At 43.3% G+C, this 24491-nt stretch overlaps 2 protein-coding genes across 5 annotated transcripts in view; both read right to left on the bottom strand.

The window, feature by feature from the left end:
* The window catches only part of LOC129861305 (aerolysin-like protein), a 39150-nt gene extending 31692 nt beyond the window's left edge, over positions 1-7458 (bottom strand). For both annotated transcript variants that reach the window (XM_055932610.1, XM_055932611.1), the window contains exon 1: positions 7374-7458. The gene's annotated coding sequence lies outside the window, so the exon portion shown is untranslated. The remainder of the gene's footprint in view (positions 1-7373) is intronic.
* LOC129861304 (aerolysin-like protein) lies at positions 266-24380 on the bottom strand. Of its 3 annotated transcripts, none has more exons than XM_055932607.1 (4): positions 24211-24380; positions 4557-4587; positions 2753-3264; positions 266-2476 (listed from the first exon to the last, which is right to left on the bottom strand). In XM_055932607.1, exons 1-4 carry the CDS (start codon positions 24313-24315, stop codon positions 2027-2029), a joined length of 1098 nt encoding a protein of 365 aa, XP_055788582.1. In that variant the 5' UTR covers positions 24316-24380; the 3' UTR covers positions 266-2026. The 3 variants fall into 3 exon arrangements, with proteins under 3 accessions (XP_055788582.1, XP_055788584.1, XP_055788583.1); XM_055932609.1 differs by lacking the exon at positions 24211-24380 and adding an exon at positions 7374-7462; XM_055932608.1 differs by lacking the exon at positions 24211-24380 and adding an exon at positions 5729-7334.
* Positions 24381-24491: the final 111 nt, after the last annotated feature.

Raw genomic sequence — 24491 nt, 5'->3', positions numbered from 1 at the left:
GTTTAAATTGTGCAGTATTTAGCAATCACAATATTCTGTTAGCAGCAGTTGTGATGTGCATGAGACTGTGTGTGTGTGTGTGACTGCATGTGTGCTAACAAACACATTGGATGATTCTGATATTAAAATAATAAATACATCATGATAAACAATGTGATTAGAAAGAGAACAACTCAACGTCATGATAATTAAAATATTTGTGAATTGCATTATTATTATATCAAATGGAAGTTTGATAAACTTATAAACTTGACTGGGGACATGGTGAAACAAAAGACAAATGGTTTATTATTCATGAAATTAAGCTATAGTTACATAACATTATTTTTCTATGGTAAATTTGTGTCTAACCATATATTAAAACATTTTTCAATGAATGTGGTTCAATAATTCACACAAAATACACTACCGGTCAAAAGTTTTAGAATACCTACTCATTCAAGGGTTTTTCTGTATTTTTACTATTTTCTGCATTGTAGAATAATAGTGAAGACACCAACACTATGAAGTAACACATATGGAACCAAATGGTTGAGGTCAGGGGATTGTGGACTCTTCTTCTTGGTGAAATAGCCCTTACACAGCCTGGAGGTGTATTGGGTCATTGTCCTGTTGAAAAACAAATGATAGTGCCACTAAGCTCAAACCAGAAAGGATGGTGTATCGCTGCAGAATGCTGTGATAGCCATGCTGGTTAATTGTGCCATGAATTCTAAATAAATCACAGACAGTGTCACCAGCAAAGCACCCCCACACCATCACACCTCCTCCTCCATGTTTCACGGTGGGAAATACACATGCAGAGCTCATCCGTTTGTCCACAATGCGGCGGTTGGACGCAGCGGTTGGACGCAGCGGTTGGATCCAAAACCTCCAATTTGGACTCCAGCCCAAATTACACATTTCCACCAGTCTAATGTCCATTGATCAGATTTCTTGGCCCAAGCAAGTCTCTTCTTCTTATTGGTGTCTTTTAGTAGGGGGTTCTTTCGACCCTGAAGGCCTGATTCACACAGTCTCCTATGAAAAGTTGATGTTGAGATATGTCTTTTACTTGAACTCTGTGAAGCATTTATTTGGGCTGCAATTTCTGAGGCTGGTAACTCTAATAAACTTAGACCCGCAGCAGAGGTAACTCTGGGTCTTCCATTCCTGTGGCGGTCCTCATGAGAGCTAGTTTCATCATAGCGCTTGATGGTTTATGCGACTGCACTTGAAGAAACTTTCAAAGTTCTTGAAATTTTCCAGATTGACTGACATTCATGTCTTAAAGTAATGATGGACTTTGGTTTCTCTTTTCTTATTTTAGCTGTTCTTTCCATAAAATGGACTTGTTCTTTTACCAAATAGGGCTATCTTCTGTATACCACCTCTACCTTGTCACAACACAACTAATTGGCTCAAACGCATTAAGAAGGAAATCCATTCCACAAATTAACTTTTAAGAAGGCACACCTGTTAATTGAAATGCATTCCAGGTGACTACCTCATGGAGCTGGTTGAGAGATTGCCAAGAGTGTGCAAAGCTGTCATCAAGAAAAAAGGGTGTCTATTTCAAGAATCTAAAATCTATTTTGATTTGTTAAACACTTCTTGGTTACTACATGATTCCATATGTGTTAGTTCATAGTTTTGATGTCTTCACTATTATTCTGCAATGTAGAAAATAGTCAAAATAAAGAAAAACCCTTGAATGAGTAGGTGTTCTAAAACTTTTGACCTGTAGTGTATGTGTTAACATGTTATGGGACACAAAGGCACCGTATTGTAAGAATGACCCTCCTGTCGTTTTCCCCTCTGCTGAGACAGAAATAAAAAGCTGAGTCAACTGGGTTCAATCAGAATCACTCAAAGTTTATCATATTAACAGAAAGACCTGAGTCAACTGGGTTCAATTATAATCACTCAAAGATGATCATAATAACAGAAAGAGCTGAGTCAACTGGGTTCAATCAGAATCACTCAAAGATGATCATAGTAACAGAAAAGGCACACAAAGAATTATTTAATTCTATCACTGTACTTATTATCTCTCCTTTGTGGATACCCTCGCTGAAGTGTAAGTCACACCGGTGTAGACGCCCTTGGATGGGAAGACCAGCTGACTGCCATTCATGCAGGTGACTTTCACGTTGGCCTCGTAGTCGAGGTCGATATTGGCTCTCCCCACTGTGATCTCAACATCCATGGTCTTCCCTGGCGGGATCTTCAGGTTGATGGTATCTGATTCAGTTATGGTCTCTGTCTTCTCCAAGCTGGTGGAATGCTCCACTCCCACGGTCAAGCTGAACCCTGATGCCACCTCGACCAGATCCGGGATCCCTGCTTTGACCGACACACTCAAGGTGGACTCTATCTTGTTGCTGACAGACCAGGAGGAAGTCTTGGTCAGGGTCTTGCTGTATGAAATGGACTCTTCTTGAACCAAGGAGGTGTCGTTGTGGTGAGACAGAGATTTCACATATTCTGGGCTCACCTAAAATAAACACACACACACAGACACACACACAAATATACAAATTGTTCAGACAAGACAAAGACAATTTAAGAACTAGTCATCAGTGAGGAACTGATCAATGAATTTTTAGAAAGCCAACAATAATAACTAGTGTGTGTGTGTATGTGTGTCTACTGTCCTAGAAATGAGATGCCTGATGAATATCGACCCCCATATTGGATTATATGTTTTAAAGTGGACAGCCCCCTTAATGTTAGAGCATCGGTAGAGTTTTCCTGAGCTGTCTACACACACCTGGGGTTTGAAGAGGGACAGGGTGGGATACCTCATGTCAGTCATTACGGACGACTTGATGTTGTTGATGAAGAGGAAGCCCATGCAGTCGATGTCCGAGCCAGACCTGCCATCCAGCCCAAGGCAGATTCCAGACCCCACATTGATGGTGTACTCAGTCTTCAGTCCCCAGCTGTTCATTTTTTCAAAGAACTCCCTGTTCTCACTCGTCGTGAACTTGATGGCACCCAGACGTGTGCCGGCGCCGTTACCCCACAGAGACAGCTTTGTGATGCGCTCGCCGAGTTTGAACTCAAACTCATTGAAAGTGTTAGCATCTCCAAAGGTCGCAACGCGCCCGTCAGTAAGCTCCGCCCGCACAGCTTTCACCTGCGAGCCTCCCACCGCCACGCCGATCTTCTTGAGGGTGGCACCGTTGTTCATGCCGTGGAATTCAAATTCACTGCCTCCTTGACCACCTATACGTTCCAGTGTGGTTGCCATGTTGAGTGTGTGTGTGTGTGTCAAGTACCCTAAAAAAAAAAAAATTGTACACATAACTTCAAGCTTCAACTCAAAGGAGATCTTATTCAGACATTCAGAGTACCAAAAGGAAATTAAAGAACAAGATATAAGGATCGAACAATAACCAAGGGATATAATGACTTATAATGACCCAGCACCTCCCCACTCTACCTCCTGCTGTTTCCTCCTGATCAACACCATGGAGTCCCTCTCCTACTCCCAGCACCTCCTCACTCTACCTCCTGATCAACACCATGGAGTCCCTCTCCTACTCCCAGCACCTCCCCACTCTACCTCCTGATCAACACCATGGAGTCCCTCTCCTACTCCCAGCACCTCCCCACTCTACCTCCTGATCAACACCATGGAGACCCTCTCCTACTCCCAGCACCTCCCCACTCTACCTCCTGATCAACACCATGGAGTCCCTCTCCTACTCCCAGCACCTCCTCACTCTACCTCCTGATCAACACCATGGAGTCCCTCTCCTACTCCCAGCACCTCCTCACTCTACCTCCTGATCAACACCATGGAGTCCCTCTCCTACTCCCAGCACCTCCCCACTCTACCTCCTGATCAACACCATGGAGTCCCTCTCCTACTCCCAGCACCTCCCCACTCTACCTTCTGATCAACACCATGGAGTCCCTCTCCTACTCCCAGCACCTCCCCACTCTACCTCCTGATCAACACCATGGAGTCCCTCTCCTACTCCCAGCACCTCCCCACTCTACCTCCTGATCAACACCATGGAGTCCCTCTCCTACTCCCAGCACCTCCCCACTCTACCTCCTGATCAACACCATGGAGTCCCTCTCCTACTCCCAGCACCTCCCCACTCTACCTCCTGCTGTTCTTCCTGATCAACTTGGTGACTTATATGTAATGAAACATATTGCTGTGTAAGTGAGCACGTCTCTATGCACTTATAAAATTAATTCTGATGTTGCTATGATTACGAATTATAGTACAAATATTACAGATGCTACATTAGAATATAATTAGCTGCCCTATAATGATGAGTATGAATGTAATAGATGCTACATAAGTATATGATAACCTGCCCTATAATGATGACTATGAATGTAATAGATGCTACATCAGAATATAATAACCTGCCCTATAATGATGAGTATGATTGTAATAGATGCTACATCAGTATATGATAACCTGCCCTATAATGATGAGTATGAATGTTATAGATTCTACATCAGAATATAATAACCTGCCCTATAATGATGACTATGAATGGTGTAGATGCTACTTCAGAATATGAGGTGTTTATGGTGCTGGAACTCACCTTTCCAAACAAAGTTTCTGCTTTTAAATATCTGAAAGAATAAAGGTTTAAATTATTTAATATATAACAATATGCCTTAAGACAGGCTGCACTATTCACAGATATGTACTAATATGTTATAATATAGAACAATATTCTTTAAGACAGGCTGCACTATTCACAGATATGCATAAAAATATTTTGAAACTCTCTACTATAGAACAGGGTCTGTCAACCTTTTAAAATATACAGTATGTCCAATTAAATCTAACATTCATATTTAGTCAAGAAATTCCTAAAACATGGCTGTTAATTAATAATTAAAACTTAATTTCTGAATGTAAATCAGAACTTTACCTCGATATCAAATGGTTTCAGAAACGTGAAGTATTTTATTTTACGGGACTTTAACAATTTAGAATCTGTAATTTCAATACTCAAGTGTTTTGTGGGTAGTTGTTTCCTGTTTTGTGTCTGCACCTGACAGAACTGTTTCGTTTTGTTCTACTTTGTTATTTTGTTTCAGTGTTCAGTTTGATTAAATATCATGAACGCTTACCACGCTGCACCTTGGTCTCCTTCTACTTCATACGACGAGCGTGACAATATGAATAGGTAGCAAAACCTGTGTTTAGTCACTCACCTGAACACATTACACAGGATCAGCAGGGCTAGCTAGAGAAACCTATGTTTAGTCACTCACCTGAACACATATTACACAGGATCAGCAGGGATAGCTAGAGAAACCTATGTTTAGTCACTCACCTGAACACATTACACACGATCAGCAGGGCTAGCTAGAGAAACCTGTGTTTAGTCACTCACCTGAACACACATTACACAGGATCAGCAGGGATAGCTAGAGAAACCTGTGTTTAGTCACTCACCTGAACACACATTACACAGGATCAGCAGGGCTAGCTAGAGAAACCTGTGTTTAGTCACTCACCTGAACACACATTACACAGGATCAGCAGGGCTAGCTAGAGAAACCTGTGTTTAGTCACTCACCTGAACACATTACACAGGATCAGCAGAGCTAGCTAGAGAAACCTGTGTTTAGTCACTCACCTGAACATATTACACAGGATCAGCAGAGCTAGCTAGAGAAACCTGTGTTTAGTCACTCACCTGAACACACATTACACAGAATCAGTAGAGCTAGCTAGAGAAACCTGTGTTTAGTCACTCACCTGAACACACATTACACAGGATCAGCAGAGCAGGCCAACATCCACCATGTGAAAACAAAAACAATAGCAGGCCAAAGTGAACAATGTGAATACAAAAACATCATGTCATATATACCGATCAACTACAAATGATGACCAGTAAGTCAACTGTTTCATCATTTACGTATCGTTTGTTCCCTGAAATGGGCAGTTAATTAGTAATAAAATCAACATTAGTTATAAAATGTTTTTCACTTAGCAAGATGAGTTGGTTAAGATTTTATTTTACTAACATACAACGCTTTTGCATGCTTAAGTTTCAAAGATGGATTAAGATTCTCTAATTTAAGTAAGCTTTCATGTTAAAGCTGCATTAGGTCATAGTTATTTTTAACAATTTCGTGAAATTGTCATCACACACTGTCAGCAAACAATATGTAAAATGTTCTGAGAGAAGATCCAGCTTCTTTGACTGCCCTTCACTCTGCAATCACTCTGAAATATCATTCCAGACAATCGTGTCCCTGGTAGGGATGTACCTAATGTGCACAAATAATTTGATTTAAACAGATAAATATACATGATGAATTATATCAATTTCATTATTTCGGATTTATTAACAGTTATGTCTGCAGGCAGAAGGCACAGAAAGCGAACGAGAGTGTGAGAGTTGAGTCCCTCCCCTCCTGTTCAGCTGCGGCAGGGTCTATCGCTGCACAAGAGGAGCAGAAGTTGGAGCCAGTTAAATGTTTGTTTGTTGGTAACGTTCCTGTTTATGCATTACATTTAAATTAAGGATAACGAAGTTGGTAAAGTGACTGAACAAAGTCTGTTTTTTGTCGAGATAGCACCAGTCACCTACTTTGAAAATTGGCAACTTTCCAGTTGACTTGATGGACTATTGCTAGCAAAGTCTGCTTTCTACAGACTTACCTACTGCAGCTTTAACAGAGCAAACTGGCTGGCATGAAGAACTTCCTCTCTCAGTTCACCTTTCCCTGCAGTTCAATCATTTGGAACCTGACATTTCAGTACCCAATGCTAGATGTGTCAATCAGTGTATTGAAGATGAAGAGACAGCTTGATGTAAAACACTACACTCAACAGTCTACTCACCTCACATTAAACATCATACTAACATCATACTTTTGAATTCAAAACAGAACAATAGGAAGCTGAAGTCAACCATGTGAAAACAAGGCCACAATAAACATGTCGTCCCCCACGAATGATGCACCGCCTCCTGGGCCAATTGACTTATTGTGTGTTACTAACAAATTGCAGTTAATTACCATAGCCCCCATATTGGGCCAATTAGTGTCATTATGTAAATGACAAATCTGTATGGCAAGACGAATCATTAGCCCAAGCTTTGTCAAAATCAGCCCAGTGCTCTCAGAGATATCTTGTTTTACTAACTTACAAGCAAACATATGGACGGACAGAGAAAGATCCGTAGTCCCCTCCCCAATATCATCGTGGGAGACAACAAACCCATACCATGCTTGATTAACTAGACTTTATAAATAATTAAGCAACTGTTTCAGAATATAGGAAGCATTTGTTCCCTGAAAGTTTTGTTCATTTGTTGGTCAAAATAAAAACATAGATTTAAAATATTTCCTTATATAGTAAGATGAGTTATTTAGAGACATTGTGTACTTACATGGAATGATATGCAGGCCTCAGTGTTAAGGATGACTATAGAAGATCTTGATGAAAGAAAACTGATAGGTCTGATTCAATATGCAATAAACCTGTTTAAGAGTCAAGACTCAGAGTGAAGTTGCAACAGCGGAATATGTGTCTCTGGAGAGGAGAAGCATTCTTTCATATAGCAGCAAAACTCCTCCCACTTCCATAAAATGATGTACATCAGAATTTCCACAGAACCTTTCACCCTGAATAAACATTGTATTGTGCTTATCTTGACAGATGTGTTTTGTGGAAATTGAACACCAGGGACTCCTTTAGTCCATATTAAATGATTAATTCTATATTATCACTTAACTGGAGAGGATAAAACAAACACGTACAAAGTACAAGTCTGCCACAAGCTCTGCCAGGGAGGTCCTTCAGTTCTCTTATATACTGCTACACATTAAGAAACAAAAGAAACGACATGGGCATGGTTCATACGGTTGGTTACTGCAGGTAACTGGCTGTTATATCACACTCCCAATCACAGCCAGATCTCTTTGCACTGACATGCAGTGCCTTAGACCGCTGCGCCACTTGGGAGCCTAACCTTCCTTCCTTGCTAGTTGACTACAGTAGGAAGATGTCTTTTACCAAGGCAACATGACTGTAAACTTCACGGAAGCATTTAGGGAAATGTTCCATCAAAATGAATCATATATCAATATAATTTACATATTTTGCTCCACATTTTTTTCAACACTTAAGCCTATGTAGCTGTAGCTCAAAAAGTTCACGTCTGTGTATTACATGGAAGATGAAAATCAATAATAAAAATGAATGTGTCAAGCGCAGGGCGTAGCAGGTGTTTATTGAAAAGGACCAAAAGGGGGAGGCATGTAGCCTGGTCCAGGGGCAGGCAGAAGGTCATACACAGAAAGTCCAAAGGCAACAGTACAGGCAGGGAAAAGGCTAGTAATGTAGTCCGGGAGGTCAAGGCAATAGGTAGATAACAGGTAATCCAATAGACTAAAGTACAGGCAGGGACTAGGCAAAAAGACATCATTAGTGAGGCAGGAAAATACTATCATACACAGGAGGAGTAAATTACGGGAAAACCAGTAATCTGATGGGCATGTGTCACAAAACAAGTAATACGTCACAGTGACGGGGTGCAAAGAACTTAACTAAATAATGTGTGATAATGACATACAGGTGTCTGAACAGGTGATTAGAATTCAGGTGATTGGGATCTGGAGAGTGAGCTGCGTTCAGGGGATCTAGGTGTTTGAGAGAGTGAGCTGGAAAGTGGTCTGGAAAGTGAGCTGCGTTCAGGGGATCTCCGTGTTTGAGGGTGTGAGTTGAAAGCAGACGTTACAATGTGTAGGCTAATGTTAAGAGGAGACCCTAATCTGTACCTACATACCTCAACCAGAAGCTATGGATTACAGGCAACATTCGCACTGAGCTAAAGGGTAGAGCTGCCGCTTTCAAGGTGCGGGACTCTAACCCGGAAGCTTACAAGAAATCCCGCTATGCCCTGCAACGAACCATCAAACAGGCAAAGTGTCAATATAGGGCTAAGATTGAATCATACTACACCGGCTCCGACGCTCGTCTTATGTGGCAGGGCTTGCAAACTATTACAGACCGCAAAGGTGATGCACAGCCGCGAACTGCCCAGTGACACAAGCCTACCGGACGAGCTAAATTCCTTCTATGCTCGCTTCGAGGCAAGCAACACTGAGGCATGCATGAGAGCATCAACTAGGGCAGCTCATGACTGAAGAGCAGCTCATGACTGGAGGACGGCTCCTGACAGGCGGGCGGCTCTGGCGGCTCCTGACTGGCGGGCGGCTCTGGCGGCTCCTGACTGGCGGGCGGCTCTGGCGGCTCCTGACTGGCGGGCGGCTCTGGCGGCTCCTGACTGGCGGGCGGCTCTGGCGGCTCCTGACTGGCGGGGGGCTCTGGCGGCTCCTGACTGGCGGGCGGCTCTGGCGGCTCCTGACTGGCGGGCGGCTCTGGCGGCTCCTGACTGGCGGGCAGCACTGGCGGCTCCTGACTGGCGGGCGGCTCTGGCGGCTCCTGACTGGCGGGCGGCTCTGGCGGCTCGTGACTGGCGGGCAGCTCTGGCGGCTCCTGACTTGCGGGCTGCTCTGGCGGCTCCTGACTGGCGGGCGGCTCTGGCGGCTCCTGACTGGCGGGCAGCTCTGGCGGCTCCTGACTGGCGGGCGGCTCTGGCGGCTCCCGACTGGCGGGCGGCTCTGGCGGCTCCCGACTGGCGGACGGCTCTGGCAGCTCCTGACTGGCGGGCAGCTCTAGCGGCTCAGGACAGACGGGCGGCTCAGATGGCACTGGACACAGCCGGGCAGCTCAGATGGCGCTGGGCAGACGGGCAGCGCAGGCGGCGCTGGGCAGACGCGCAGCGCAGGCGGCGCTGGACAGACGGGCGGCGCAGGCAGCGTGGGGCAGACGGGCGGCTCAGGCGACGCTTGGCAGTTGGCAGACTCTGGCCTGCCGAGGCGCACTACAAGCCTGGTGGGTGGTACCGGCACTGGTGGTACCGGGCTGAGGGCACGCACCTCAGGGCGAGTGCGGGGAGAAGGAACAGTGCGTACAGGGCTCTGGAGACGCACAGTAGGCTTGGTGCGTGGTGCCGGAACTGGTGGTACCGGGCTGGGAACACACTGGGCGAGTGCGGAGAGGAGGAACAGGACCCACAGGGCTCTGGAGAGCACAGGAAGCCTGGTGCATGATGTTTGCACTGGTGGTACTGGGCTGGGAACACGCACCACTGGGCAAGTGCGAGGGGCTGCCACAGGAGAGCTGGTGCATGGGGCTGCCCCAGGAGAGCTGGTGCATGGGGCTGCCCCAGGAGAGCTGGTGCGCTGAGCTGGCACAGGACGTGCAGGGCTAGGGAGGCGCACAGGTGGCCTGGTGTGTGGTGCTGGCACAGTCTTCACCAGACGGCTAGCACGCACCTCGGGACGAGTATGGAGAGCTGACCCAGGTGACATCAAGTCCCCCACACGCTCCGTCGGGCGGATGTCGTGCCTCAAACACCAACACAGCACCTCCCTCATAACTCTCTCCTCCAATTTCCCCATTAGATCCTTCACAGTCTCTACTTCACTCGCCTTGCTCACCTCCACCTCCAGTCTCTACTTCACTCGCCTTGCTCACCTCCAACTCCAGTCTCTACTTCACTCGCCTTGCTCACCTCCACCTCCAGTCTCTACTTCACTCGCCTTGCTCACCTCCACCTCCAGTCTCTACTTCACTCGCCTTGCTCACCTCCACCTCCAGTCTCTACTTCACTCGCCTTGCTCACCTCCACCTCCAGTCTCTACTTCACTCGCCTTGCTCACCTCCACCTCCAGTCTCTACTTCACTCGCCTTGCTCACCTCCACCTCCAGTCTCTACTTCACTCGCCTTGCTCACCTCCACCTCCAGTCTCTACTTCACTCGCCTTGCTCACCTCCACCTCCAGTCTCTACTTCACTCGCCTTGCTCACCTCCACCTCCAGTCTCTACTTCACTCGCCTTGCTCACCTCCACCTCCACCCCAACTGGCTCTGGTTCCATCCTCGGCTCCTCACGGTAAGCACGGGGAGCTGGCTCAAGTCTCCTACTTGACCCAGCTACACCCAACCCCCCCCCCCCCCCAAGACATTTTTGGGGCTGCCTCTCGGGCTTCCAGCCGCTCTGCCGTGCTTGCTCCTCATACCGGCGCCTCTCTGCTTTTGCTGCCTCCAGCTCTGCTTTGGCTGTGCCCAGGTTCCTTTGCCGTCTAATACTTCCTCCCAAGTCCAGGAGTCCTGTGTCTTTGGCCGCTGCTGTTGTTGCCCGTTACCACGCTGCTTGGTCCTTGATCCTTGATCCTTCACCCACCACAGGAGATGTAGCAGGGATCGGACCAAAGCGCAGCTTAGCCAATGTTCATCATGTTTAATGAAGACCATAAACTTGAACACTACAAAATACATAAACAACAAAACGTGAAAAACGATACAGTCCTATCTGCTGCAGAGACACAAAGACAGAAAACAACCACCCACAAAACCCAACACAAAACAGGCTACCTAAATATGGCTCCCAATCAGAGACAAACGACTAACACCTGCCTCTGATTGGGAACCATATCAGGCCAAACACAGAAACAGGAAAACTAGACACACAACATAGAATGCCCACTCAGCTCACGTCCTGACCAACACTAAAACAAAGAAAACATGGTCAGAAGGTGACAATGTGTATTCTTTGTAAGGATTTGGAATTGTTCCACAGTCTTGAACCTGTTTGGGCTGCAGGGGCAGTATTGAGTAGCCGGATAAAAGGTGCCCATTTCAAACGGCCTCGTACTCAATTCTTGCTTGTACAATATGCATATTATTATTACTATTGGATAGAAAACACTCTCTAGTTTCTAAAACCGTTTGAATTATATCTGTGAGTAAAACAGAACTCCTTTTGCAGCAAACTTCCTGACAGGAAGTGGAAAATCTGAAATCGATGCTCTCTTCTAGGGCCTGTCTATTAAAGTCCTTGATATTTATTCGTTTATATGCACTTCATACGTCTTCCACTAGATGTCGACAAGCAGTGAGAGAAGAAATGGAGTGTGTAACTTGCTCTGGGCTCGAATAAATGCTCTTTGTATGACGTGTCACCAGTTTCCTGTTTTCTGTAAGGTGCGTCAAGGGACCTGGATTTGCCTTCTGTACAGCTGTCGTTATAGACGACTAATATCTCCGGCTTTGATTTTATTTTATACATGTGACAATATCATCGTAAAGTATGTTTTTTCAATATAGTTTAAATCAGATAATTGAAATTTTTTCGGGAGTTTTGCCGTGTTCCGTTCTCTGAGTTTGTTGACGATGGAGAGATTCGCGCCACTTGGCAAGTGTGCTTGCTAAATCGAGAGGGAAAAGGCCGTTCTAAATCCAAACAACGATTGTTCTGGACAAAGGACCCCTTGTACAACATTCTGATGGAAGATCAGCAAAAGTAGGATCCATTTTATGATGTTCTTTCATATATCTGTCGTATATGTGAACTAGTCGTTTGCGGCCAGGTTTTGGGTACTCTCTCGCCATAACGTAAACTGCATATCGTAATGAAGTTATTTTTAGAATTCTAACACTGCGATTGCATTAAGAACTAGTGTATCTATCATTTCCTATACAACATGTATTTTTTTGTTATGTTTATGAATAGTTATTTGGTCAGAATATGTGTCAGAAAAAGTGTCAGAAAAACATCCGGACGTTGTGGGAAAAAGATGCTACGTTAGCACAATGTATAACCACTGATTTCAGCTCTAAATATGCCCATTTTCGAACAAAACATAAGTGTATGTATAACCTGATGTTTTAGGACTGTCATCTGATGAAGCTTATCAAGGTTAGTCAAAAATTACATTTATTTTGCTGGTTTGTTACGATCGCTAACTTTTGCTACTGGGGAATGGCTTGTGTTTCTGGCTATTGTGGTGAGCTAATATAACGCTATATTGTGTTTTCGCTGTAAAACACTTAAGAAATCGGAAATATTGGCTGGATTCACAAGATGCTTGTCTTTCATTTGCTGTACACTATGTATTTTTCAGAAATGTTTTATGATGAGTATTTAGTTATTTGACGTTGGTGTCTGTAATTATTCTGGCTGCTTTCGGTGCAATTTCTGATTGTAGCTGCAATGTAAACTATGATTTATACCTGAAATATGCACATTTTTCGAACAAAACATAGGTTTATTGAATAACATGTTATAAGACTGTCATCTGATGAAGTTGTTTGTTGGTTAGTTTGGTTGGTTCTTGGTTAGTTTGGTTGGCTTTGTGCATGCTACCTGTGCTGTGAAAAATGTCTGTCCTTTTTTGTATTTGGTGGTGAGCTAACATAAATATACGTGCTGTTTTCGCTGTAAAACATTTTAAAAATCAGACATGTTGGCTGGATTCACAAGATGTGTACCTTTCATTTGCTGTATTGGACTTGTTAATGTGTGCAAGTTAAATATTTCAAAAAAATATATTTTGAATTTCGCGCCCTGCACTTGAAGTGGCTGTTGTCATATTGTGGCCGGCCTCGGGCTTGCAGCCAGAAGTTAAGTTAAGTCTGTGCCTCTTATAAAGAAATGGGGGTGGGTCTGTGAGAAAGCATTTCAAAGATAAACAAAGAGCACTGTAGGGGAGTAGAGATAAGAGGCTAATCAGACATACCTCTATAAATCAACTTGAGGGAGTGGTTTTTACTCCTGAGGCCTCAGAAAACACTGTAACTATTGTATTTCTTGCAAGATTGTACAGCTGTGTATGCATGGGCTTGTCTGAGGAGTAGCAGGTAAAGATATCACAGGGGGTTGACTACAGGGCATGAATAAAACAACTTTTCCTAAGGGGCAGAACTCAGGAGAGACATCAGTTGAATGTGTGATGTTTGATCTTTGACTTCTGTCTACAGCTGTATTTTGATTAAAATTGTTATCATTTATACGTGCACATTTAAAGTGTTCCTTATTTGTTAAAACTTCTTATGGCTGCAAGGCAAAGTGTTGAGTAGCCAGTGAAATCGTGCCCATTTCAAACGGCCTCCTACTCAAATCTTGCTCGTACAATATGAATATTATTATTCTTTTTGGATAGAAAACACTTTCTAGTTTCTAAAAGAGTTGGAATTATTTCTCTGAGTGAAACAGAAGTCCTTCTGCCGCACTTTTCCTGACCAGGAAGTGAAATGTCAGAAATCGATGCTCTTTTCAACCTGATGCCTATACATGGTCTTAACACTTAGGAGTCTGCTGACACTCTATACACCTTCCTATTGGTGTAAAGAGGATGTCAGAGAATTATTTTTTTTGCTCCTCTTGGTCTGTGGTGGAAAAAAAACTATTTCTTTGACGTGACGGTCCACTTCCGGTACTCTGAAGGAAGTGGGATTGATTTCTGTTTCGCCTTGGTAACGAACGGCTAACGTCTCCGGCTCGATTTTTTTTTGATACATGTGACCATATCATCGTAATGTATGTTTTTTCAATATAGTTTAATCAGATTATTGAAACTTTATTCGGGAGTTTTGCCGTGTTCCGTCCTCTGACTGTGTAAACGTTGGAGAAATTTATGCCACTCGGCTAGTGCCAATGCTAATTGAAGAGGGACATTTGCCATTCTGAATCGAAACAACGACTCATCTGGACAGAGGACACCTTCTTCAACATTCTGATGAAAGATCAGCAAAAGTAAGACCCATTTTATGATGTTATTTCATATATCTGTCGTGCATGTGAACTGGCCGTGGGCGCCCAATTATTTCTGTCTATTGTAGCTACGCTAATATAGCGATACATTTTGTTTGCGCTGTAAAACATTTAATAAATCAGAAATATTGTTTGGAATCACAAGATGCCTGTCTTTCAATTGCTGCAGACTATGTATTTTTCAGAAATGTTTTATGATGAGTAATTAGCTATTTGACGTTGGTGTCTGTAAATATTATGGCTGCTTTTGGTGCAATTTCGGATTGTAGCTGAAATGTAAACTATGGTTTATACATGAAATATGCAAATTCTTCGAACAAAACATATGCTATACAATAAATATGTTATCAGACTGTCATCTGATGAATTTGTTTCTTGGTTAGTGGCTATTTATATCTTTATTTGGTCGAATTTGTGATAGCACCTGATGGAGTAAGAAACTGATGGCGTTAGAAAAAGTTGGGTCTTTTGCTAACGTGGTTAGCTAATAGATTTACATATTTTGTCTTCCCTGTAAAACATTTAAAAAATCGGACATGTTGGCTTGATTCACAAGATGTGCACCTTTCATCTGGTGTCTTGGACTTGTTAATGTGTGAAAGTTAAATATAAAAAAAAAAAAATAGATTTTGAATTTCGCGCCCTGCACTTTGAGTTGGATGTTGTCATAAGTGTACCGGTGTCGGGCTGCCCCCGTAAAAGGTTAACCTGTCTAGCCCCGGGGTTCCGCTAGCGGAACTCCTCCCACATTCCACTGGAAAGGCAGAGCGCGAAATTCAAAAAATATTTTTGAGAAATATTTAACTTTCACACATTAACAAGTCCAATACAGCAAATGAAAGATAAACATCTTGTGAATCCAGTCAACATGTCCGATTTTTAAAATGTTTTACAGCGAAAACACCACGTATATTTATGTTAGCTCACCACCAAATACAAAAAAGCACAGACATTTCTTTCACAGCACAGGTAGCTTGCACAAAGCCAACCTAACTAACCAAGAACCAACCAAACTAACCAACAAACAACTTCATCAGATGACAGTCTTATAACATGTTATTCAATAAATCTATGTTTTGTTCGAAAAATGTGCATATTTGGCGGCTCTGGCAGCTCCTGACTGACGGGCGGCTCTGGCGGCTCAGGACAGACGGGCGGCTCTGGCGGCTCAGGACAGACGGGCTGCTCTGGCGGCTCAGGACAGACGGGCGGCTCTTGCGGCTCAATACAGACGGGCGGCTCAGGCGGCACTGGACAGACGGGCAACTCAGGTGGCGCTGGACACACAGGCGGCTCACGCGGCGCTGGACAGACGGTTTGCTCAGGCGGCGCTGGACAGACGGGCGGCTCAGGCAGCACTGGACAGGAGGGAGACTCAGGCGGCGCTGGACAGGAGGGAGACTCAGGCGGCGCTGGACAGGAGGGAGACTCAGGCGGCGCTGGACAGGAGGGAGACTCAGGCGGCGCTGGACAGGAGGGAGACTCAGGCGGCGCTGGGCAGGAGGGCGGCTCAGGCCTGCCGAGGCGCACTGTAGGCCTGGTGCGTGGTGCCGGAACTGGTGGTACCGGGCTGGGGACAAGCACCACTGGGCGAGTGCGGGGAGCAGGAACAGGGCATACTGGACCCTGGAGGCGCACTGTAGGCTTGGTGCGTGATGCCGGAACTGGTGGTACCGGGCTGGGGCACACACCTCTGGGCGAGTGGTGCGGGGAGCAGGAACTGGAGGCCTGGTACGTGGTGCCGCCACCAGAGGGCTGGTGCGTGGGGCTGCCACAGGAGGGCTGGTGCGTGGAGAAGGCACCGGATAGACCGGACCGTGGAGGTGCACTACAGGTCTCGAGCACCGAGCCTGCCCAACCCTACCTGGCTGAATGCTCACCGTAGCCATGCCAGAGCGGACAGGTGGAATAGGCCGCACTGGACTATGCACACGTACTGGAGACACCATGCGTAGGGCTGGTGCCATGTACACCGGCCCGAGGAGACGCACTGGAGACCAGATGCGTAGAGCCGGCTTCATGGCACCTGGCTCGATGCCCACTCTAGCCCGGCCGATACGAGGCGCTGCTATGTACCGCACCGGGCTATGCACACGTACTGGAGACACCTTGCGTATCTCCGCATAACATGGTGCCTGCCCGGACCATCTTCTCCACGATAAGCACGGGGAATTGGCACAGGTTTCCTACCTGACTTAACCACAACCCCGTGTGCCTCCCCCCAATACATTTTTGGGGCTGCCTCTCTGGCTTCCATCCGCGCTTTCGTGCTGCTTCCTCATTCCACCACCTCTCGGCTTTAGCTGCCTCCAGCTCTTCATGAGGGCGGCGATATTCTCCAGCCTGTGCCCAGGGTCCCTTGCCGTCCAGAATCTCTTTCCAGGTCCAGGAGTCCTGCGATTTTGGCCGCTACTGCTGCTGCTGCTCCTTACCACGCTGCTTGGTCCTTTGGTGGTGTGTGATTCTGTAACGTTTTTCGTTGGGCGAAAGAGAGGAGGACCAAAATGCAGCGTGATGATTATCCATTTTAATTGAATACTTTAACAACGAACAAAAACAATAAACTGACAAAATTAACGAAGACGAAACAGTCTCGTAACATAAACACAGGAACACAGTAACAGGAACAATCACCCACAATACCACAATACAAAACAGGCTACCTAAATATGGTTCACAATCAGAGACAATGTCTAACACCTGCCTCTGATTGAGAACCATATCAGGCCAAACACATAGAAATAGACAAACTAGACATACAATATAGAATGCCCACTCATATCACACCCTGACCAAACAAAACATAGAAACAAACAACGCAAACTATGGTCAGGGCGTGACAATAATATGTTGTATTAATAGAAGGGGAGGGGCTATGGGACCCCTCCTCCTCTACATTTATAGGATCCTAGACTACAGACTAACAATATATATATTCATTGTAAGGATTTAGAATTGTTACACAGTCTTTAAGTCTGTGCCTCTTATAAAGAAATGGGGGGGGGACGTCTGTGAAATAGCATTTCAAACATAAACATAGAGCTCTGTAGGGGAGTAGAAGAGATAAGAGGCTAGTCAGACATACCTCTATAAATCAACTTGAGGGAGTGGTTTTTACTCCTGAGGCCTTAGAAAATACTGGAACTATTATATTTCTTGCAAGTTTGTACAGTTGTGTATGCATGGGCTTGTCTGAGAAGCAGCAGGTCATGAAATCACAGGGGGTTGACTACATGCATGATAAAAGCAACTTGGACTTTTCCTATGAGGCAGAACTCAGGAGAGACATCAGTTGAATGTGTGATGTTTGATCTTTGACTTCTGTCTACAGCTGTGTTTTCATTAAAATTGTTATCATTTATACGTGCACATTTTGAGTGTTCCTTATTTGTTAAGTATTAAAACGGAGCACAGAAAAACTGAACTAACAATAGCCTTGCTACTGTGATTTTCAAAGGTCTTTTTCAGAGTATTTACTTCTTCAGGATTGAAATCAATCCCTTTCTTCAGGTTAACGATGCAGACAGTGTTCTTTTACACCAAGTCCATGATGTCATCTCCTCTCTCTTTGATTTTAGACCCCCCCCCCACATTCACCCCCTTTTTCTACACTGCAAGCATATGAATGAATTCAGCAATGCCTTTTTTCTCCTTGGTGGTCTTAAAGTCACGATTGGCCTCATGGTGAAATCCCTGAGCAGTTTCCTTACTCTCCAGAAACTAAGTTAGGAAGGACACCTGTTACTTTGTAGTGACTGGGTTTATTGATACACCATCCAACGCCTAATTAATAACTTCACCATGCTCAAAAGGATATTCTGATAAAAAGCACACCATGCAATAATCTGAGACTGTGCTCAAAAATAATCACATTTCTCCTCCATGTTGGAGTCAACAGAAATACGAAATTACATCATAAATATTCCCTTACCTTTGATAATCTTCATCAGAAAGCACTCCCAGGAATCCCAGTTCCACAATAAATCGTTGTTTTGTTCGATAATGTCCATTACTTATGTCTAAGTAGCTCCTTTTGCTAGCATGTTTAGTGCTGATTCCTGATTATTATTTGACCATGCTTGTCACTTATGAACATTTTGAGCATCTTGGCCATGTTCTGCTATAATCTCCACCCGGCACAGCCAGAAGAGGACTGGCCACCCCTCATAGCCTGGTTCCTCTCTAGGTTTCTTCCTAGGTTTTGGCCTTTCTAGGGAGTTTTTCCTATCCACCGTGCTTCTACACCTGCATTGCTTGCTGTTTGGGGTTTTAGGCTGGGTTTCTGTACAGCACTTCGAGATATTAGCTGATGTACGAAGGGCTATATAAAAGACACTTGATTTGATTTGATTTACACATGTCCAAACGCTCGCGCAGATACAGGCAAACTCGGACAAAAACTTTAAAAAGTTATATAACAGGTTGAATAAACTGGTCAAACTAAGTGGAAAATCAATCTTCAGGATGTTGTTATGATAACTATCCAATAACGTTCCAACCGGAGAATTCCTTTGTGTTTCTAGAAGTTGGAAAGCAAGACGATATCGTTTGGAACGCGCGTGACCAGGAACTGGCATTCTGCCAGACCACTGACTGAAACACCTCCCATCCGGCTCAACATCACACTAGAGGCTTCATTCCACGTTCTGCAGACTGTTGACATCTAATGGAAGGCGTAGGAAGTGCAAACATATCCATATCTTACAGGGAATTGAAAAGGTGATGAGTTGAACATCGACCAGCCTCAGAATTTTCACTTCCTCTTGGAATATTTCTCAGGTTTTTGCCTGCCATATGAGTTCTGTTTTACTCACAGACATCATTCAAACAGTTTTCGAAACTTAAGAGTGTTTTATATCCAATAGTAATACTAATATGCATATATTAGCATCTGGGACAGAGTAGGAGGCAGTTCACTATGGGCACGCAATTCATCCAAAAGTGAAAATGCTGCCTCCTATCACAAAGAAGTTAAAATAGTTACAGAGTTTATGGTTGTGATATGAGAAAACTGAGGATGGATCAACAACATTGTATTTCCTCCACAATACCAAAATAAATGAAATAGTGAAAAGAAGGAAGTCTGTACAGAATAGAAAGACTCCAAAACACGCATCATGTTTGCAACAAGAAACTAAAGTGATACTGCAAAAATTGTGGCAAAGAAATTAACTTTTTGTCCTGAATACAAAGCCTTATGTTTGGGTCAAATCCAACACAACACATCACTGAGTATCCCTCTACATATTTTCAATCACGGTGGTGGCTGCGTCATGTTATGTGTATGCTTGTCATCGGTAAGGACTAGGGAGTTTTTTAGGATAAAAATAAACGGAATACAGCTGTAAGCACAAGCAAAATCCTAGAGGAAAACCTGGTTCAGTCTGCTTTCCAACAGACATTTGGAGATGAATTTACCTTTCAGGAGGACAATACCCTAAAAAACAAGGCAACATCTACATGGGAGTTGTTTTCCTAGGGGTGGCAGGTAGCCTAGTGGTTAGAGCGTTGGGCCAGTAAGCAAAAGGTTGGTGGATTGAATCCCCAAGCTGTCTTTCTGCCCCTGAACAAGGCTGTTAAAACTTCTTATGGCTGCAATCCCGTTAACGGGATCAACATCCGGGAAATTTCAGAGCGACAAACTAAAAATACAACATCGTGACATTAAACATTCTTGAAAATTCAAGTGTCTTACATCCTTCAAAAGATTAGAATCATGGTAATCAAACTGCGTTTTCCGATTTAAAATAGCTATTACAGAGAAAAAATGACATGCTTTTGTTTGAGAAGAGCGATCAACAACAACAAACTCCATGACAGGTTTGACACATTCACATCTGAAGGTAAAATTATGACTTACATTCTGATATCTTGCTCTTATTTCTCCTCCTGAGGGTCCCAGTGATCAAATGAAGTGCCGTTTTCTTTGATAAAATCCATTTTTATAGCCTAACACGAAACATTTTGTAAACCGCTTGTGTCGTGAATTCCGTTTCTATCAACTTTTGATGAAGCATTCCATAAAGTTCTAACCTAAGTAGTCTATCTGTATATGGGAAGTAGTCTGACTATGAAACGGAGCGGTAGATATATTAAAATAGGTGAGGATATAAACTAGGCTTTGTGAGAAGGAAGGGTGGTTCTGTTCGGACAAGATGACTGCACTTATTCAATACTGAAAGAAGTATTAAAAAAGGAGGAAGGGAAACCAAAATCTATAAATCTGAGATAAAAGCCAAATCTATAGACAAGAGGTTCCAGGAGAGAGGGAAACCTAATATAGCGGAGTAAGGTACGAGATATTAACTTTAAAAGTCTGCTGACACAAAATAATAGGTTATTAACTGGGACTTTATGCCCCCGTGGAAATAGCTTATATTAGTACGGGTAAGATTTAATGTCCAACAAATGCAACGCTATAGATAAAGTTTCCAAACGGGAGAACAATCAAAGTAACTAGGTAAAAACTAACGGTAAAAACAACACATACATTGATCATAGAAATACATATACAGATAGTGATAAATACCATAGCTACTTGGAGCGGCAAGGATTTATTAAACATGGGTAGTAAATCCTCCAAGGAGGTCCCAGAATGGACGGGAGATCATCGTTATATGGAGCAGAAAGACAAAAAGAACATTGAATTCTGTTTAAAATGGAGGAAAAAGTATGAATTTGACGGACGTTTAACTTCTTGCAACTATAGGGGGTGCTGTTTCGCATTAGCATAATTTGCTCTACAGATTAAACTGCCTAGTACTCAATTCTTGCTCGTACAATATGCATATTATTGTTATTATTGGATAGAAAACACTCTCTAGTTTCTATAGCCGTTTGAATTCTGTCTCTGAGTGGAACAGAACTCATTCTACAGCACTTTTCCTCCCAGTGAGTGAGTTTTCAGAACTCTTGGCCTCTGGTTCCAGATCAGTTTTAAAGCCACTGTAAATCCTATGAGATACAAACACTGCCCACGCCTTCCTCTAGATGTCAGTAAGTGGTGACAATTTGAATGGAGTCGATTGCGCAATCATGGGCTCTATAAATCGCTAAATACCGGAAGTAGCATTCTTTTGGACTCTGCGCTCAACGCAAGAAGGATATCTGACTGGCCTTTTTCCAAGCCTTGGTTTAGCCAGTAATATAGCGTCGGTCATCTTTTTACTCGTTATAGGTGTTAGAAACATCATAAGGTAGTTAATTTAAACCGTTTTATAGCAATTTATATCCGTTTAGTGCGATTTTGAGGCATTGCTTTGTAATACACTTTGAAGCTCCGGGCACGTTTCGGGGTCCCGGTCGTACGTTAGTGGGCATTTCGACGGACAAGTGGACATCTTTCGACCAAAAGAAGATTAGACCCAAGAAAGGATTCATTGCCCAAGATTCTGATGGGAGAACAGCTCATAGTAAGAACAATTTATGATGATAAATCGTGTTTCTGTCGAAAAATGTTAAACGCTTATGCCGCCATTTTGTTTGCTATAGCTTCGCTTGGCGCAACCTGTATTGAAAAGTAAGGATAATTTAAAAAATGTAATTCCGCGATTGTATTAAGAATTAAATTGTCTATCAATCGCTGTCCACCCTGTATTTTTTTGTCAAGTTTATGAGTATTTATGTATAAGACTAGATCACTGTCTAATATGGTGCACGACATTTTCTGACCAGCTGGGCTACTTTTGTCATTGTCTAACCATGATTTTGGTGGCTAAATATGCACATTTTCGAAACAAACTCTATATGTATGTTGTAATATGATGTTACAGGAGTGTCATCTGAAGAAGTCTGAGAAGGTTAGTGAAAAAATTAATATATTTTGGCGATGATAACGATATCGCTCTCTTTGGCTTGAATTAGTGCTCGGGTAACGTTTGCATATGTGGTATGCTAATATAACGATTTATTGTGTTTTCGCCGTAAAATCTGAAATGTTGTCTGAATTCACAAGATCTGTGTCTTTCCATTGCTATGTGCTGTGTATTTTTAATAAATGTTTTATGATGAGTAAATTGGTAATACAAGTTGCTCTCTGTAGTAATTCTAGTCGCTTTGGTGAGATTTGTGATGGTGGCTGCAATGGCAAACTATGATTTATACCTGAAATATGCACATTTTTCTAACAAAACCTATCCTATACCATAAATATGTTATCAGACTGTCATCTGATGAGGTTTTTTCTTGGTTAGTGGCTATCAATATCTTAGTTTAGCCGAATTGGTGTTAGCTACTGGTGTTGAGAGAAAATGGTGGACAAAGAAAAATGGTGTCTTTTGCTAACGTGTTTAGCTAATAGATTTACATATTGTGTCTTCCCTGTAAAACATTTTAAAAATCTGAAATGGTGGCTTTATTCACAGGATCTGTATCTTTCATTAGGTGTCTTGGACTTGTGATTTAATGATATTTAGATGCTACTATTTAATTGTGACGCTATGCTAGCGATGCTAATCAGTGTGGGGGGGGGGGGGGGGTGCTCCCGGACCCGGGGTAGAGGCTCGTGAAAGGTTCAATGTATATTAAGGATAATGAAGTTGGTATAGTGACTGAACAAAGCCTGTTTTTTGCCTGAGATAGCACCAGTCACCCACGTTGAAAATGTCAGCACCCAATGCTAGATGTGTCAATCAGTGTATTCAAGATGAAGAGACAGCTTGATGTAAAACACTACACTCAACAGTCTACTCACCTCACATTAAACATCATACTAACATCATACTTTTGAATTCAAAACAGAACAATAGGAGGCTGAAGTCAACCATGTGAAAACAAGGCCACAGTAAACATGTCGTCCCCCATGAATGATGCACCGCCTCCTGGGCCAATTGACTGATGCAGTAACCACTATTTATTTCACGATAGCGCCGGAGGGAAGGGCTGCCGTCTTATCGTCTCTCAACCAACCAAGCTATTTTGTTTGTTTTTACATTATGCTTCTGCTATTATTTGTTATTCTTATCTCGTACTTTTTTTTACATTTTTGGGGGGGTATTTTCTTAAAACTGCATTGTTGGTTAAGAGCTTGTAAGTAAACATTTCACTGTAAGGTGACACCTGCGCATCTGACAAATGACATTTGATTTGATTTGGGCAAATTTAGATATTGCGTGTGACTAACAAATTGCAGTTAATTGCCATAGCTCCCACATTGGGCAAATCAGTGTAATTTTGTAAATGTTGGATCTCTATGGCAAGACGAATCATTCACCCAAGTTTTGTCAAAATCAGCCCAGTGCTCTCAGATATGTTGTTTTACCTACGTACAAACAAACATACGGACGGACAGAGAGAGACAGATCCGTAGTCCCCTCCCCAATTTAATATTGGGGGACAACAAGCCCATACCATGCTTGTTCAGCTAAACTTTAGAACTGATGTTTGGGGTTTTAGGCTGGGTTTCTGTACAGCACTTTGAGATATTAGCTGATGTACGAAGGGCTATATAAAATAAACTTGATTGATTGATGTAGGAACTGTTTCAGAGTATAGGAAGCATTTGTTCCCTGAAATGTTTTGTTAATAAGTTGGTAAAAATAAATATATAGCTCTCAAATATTGCTCATATAGCAAGATGAGTTATTTCGGGACATTGTGTACTTACATACAATGTTATGCAGACCTCAGTGTTAAGGATGACTATAGAAGATCTTGATGGAAGAAAACTGATTGGTTCCGAGATTCCGAGTGATGTTCCGTTGTTTAACATCAAAGATGCATCAGTGGATACGTGTCTCTGGAGTGGAGAAACACTCTCTTATAAAGCAGCAAAACTCCCCTCATGCCAATACAATGATGTGCGTCAGTAGTTTTCTATTGAAATTGACACAAACCCTTTGACCCTGATTACGACATTGTATAATCATGACAAACGTGTATCAACAG

This window comes from Salvelinus fontinalis, chromosome 8 (assembly GCF_029448725.1).
Source record: "Salvelinus fontinalis isolate EN_2023a chromosome 8, ASM2944872v1, whole genome shotgun sequence".
Lineage (NCBI taxonomy): Eukaryota > Metazoa > Chordata > Actinopteri > Salmoniformes > Salmonidae > Salvelinus > Salvelinus fontinalis.
This window is presented reverse-complemented; position numbering and strand designations above follow the sequence as displayed.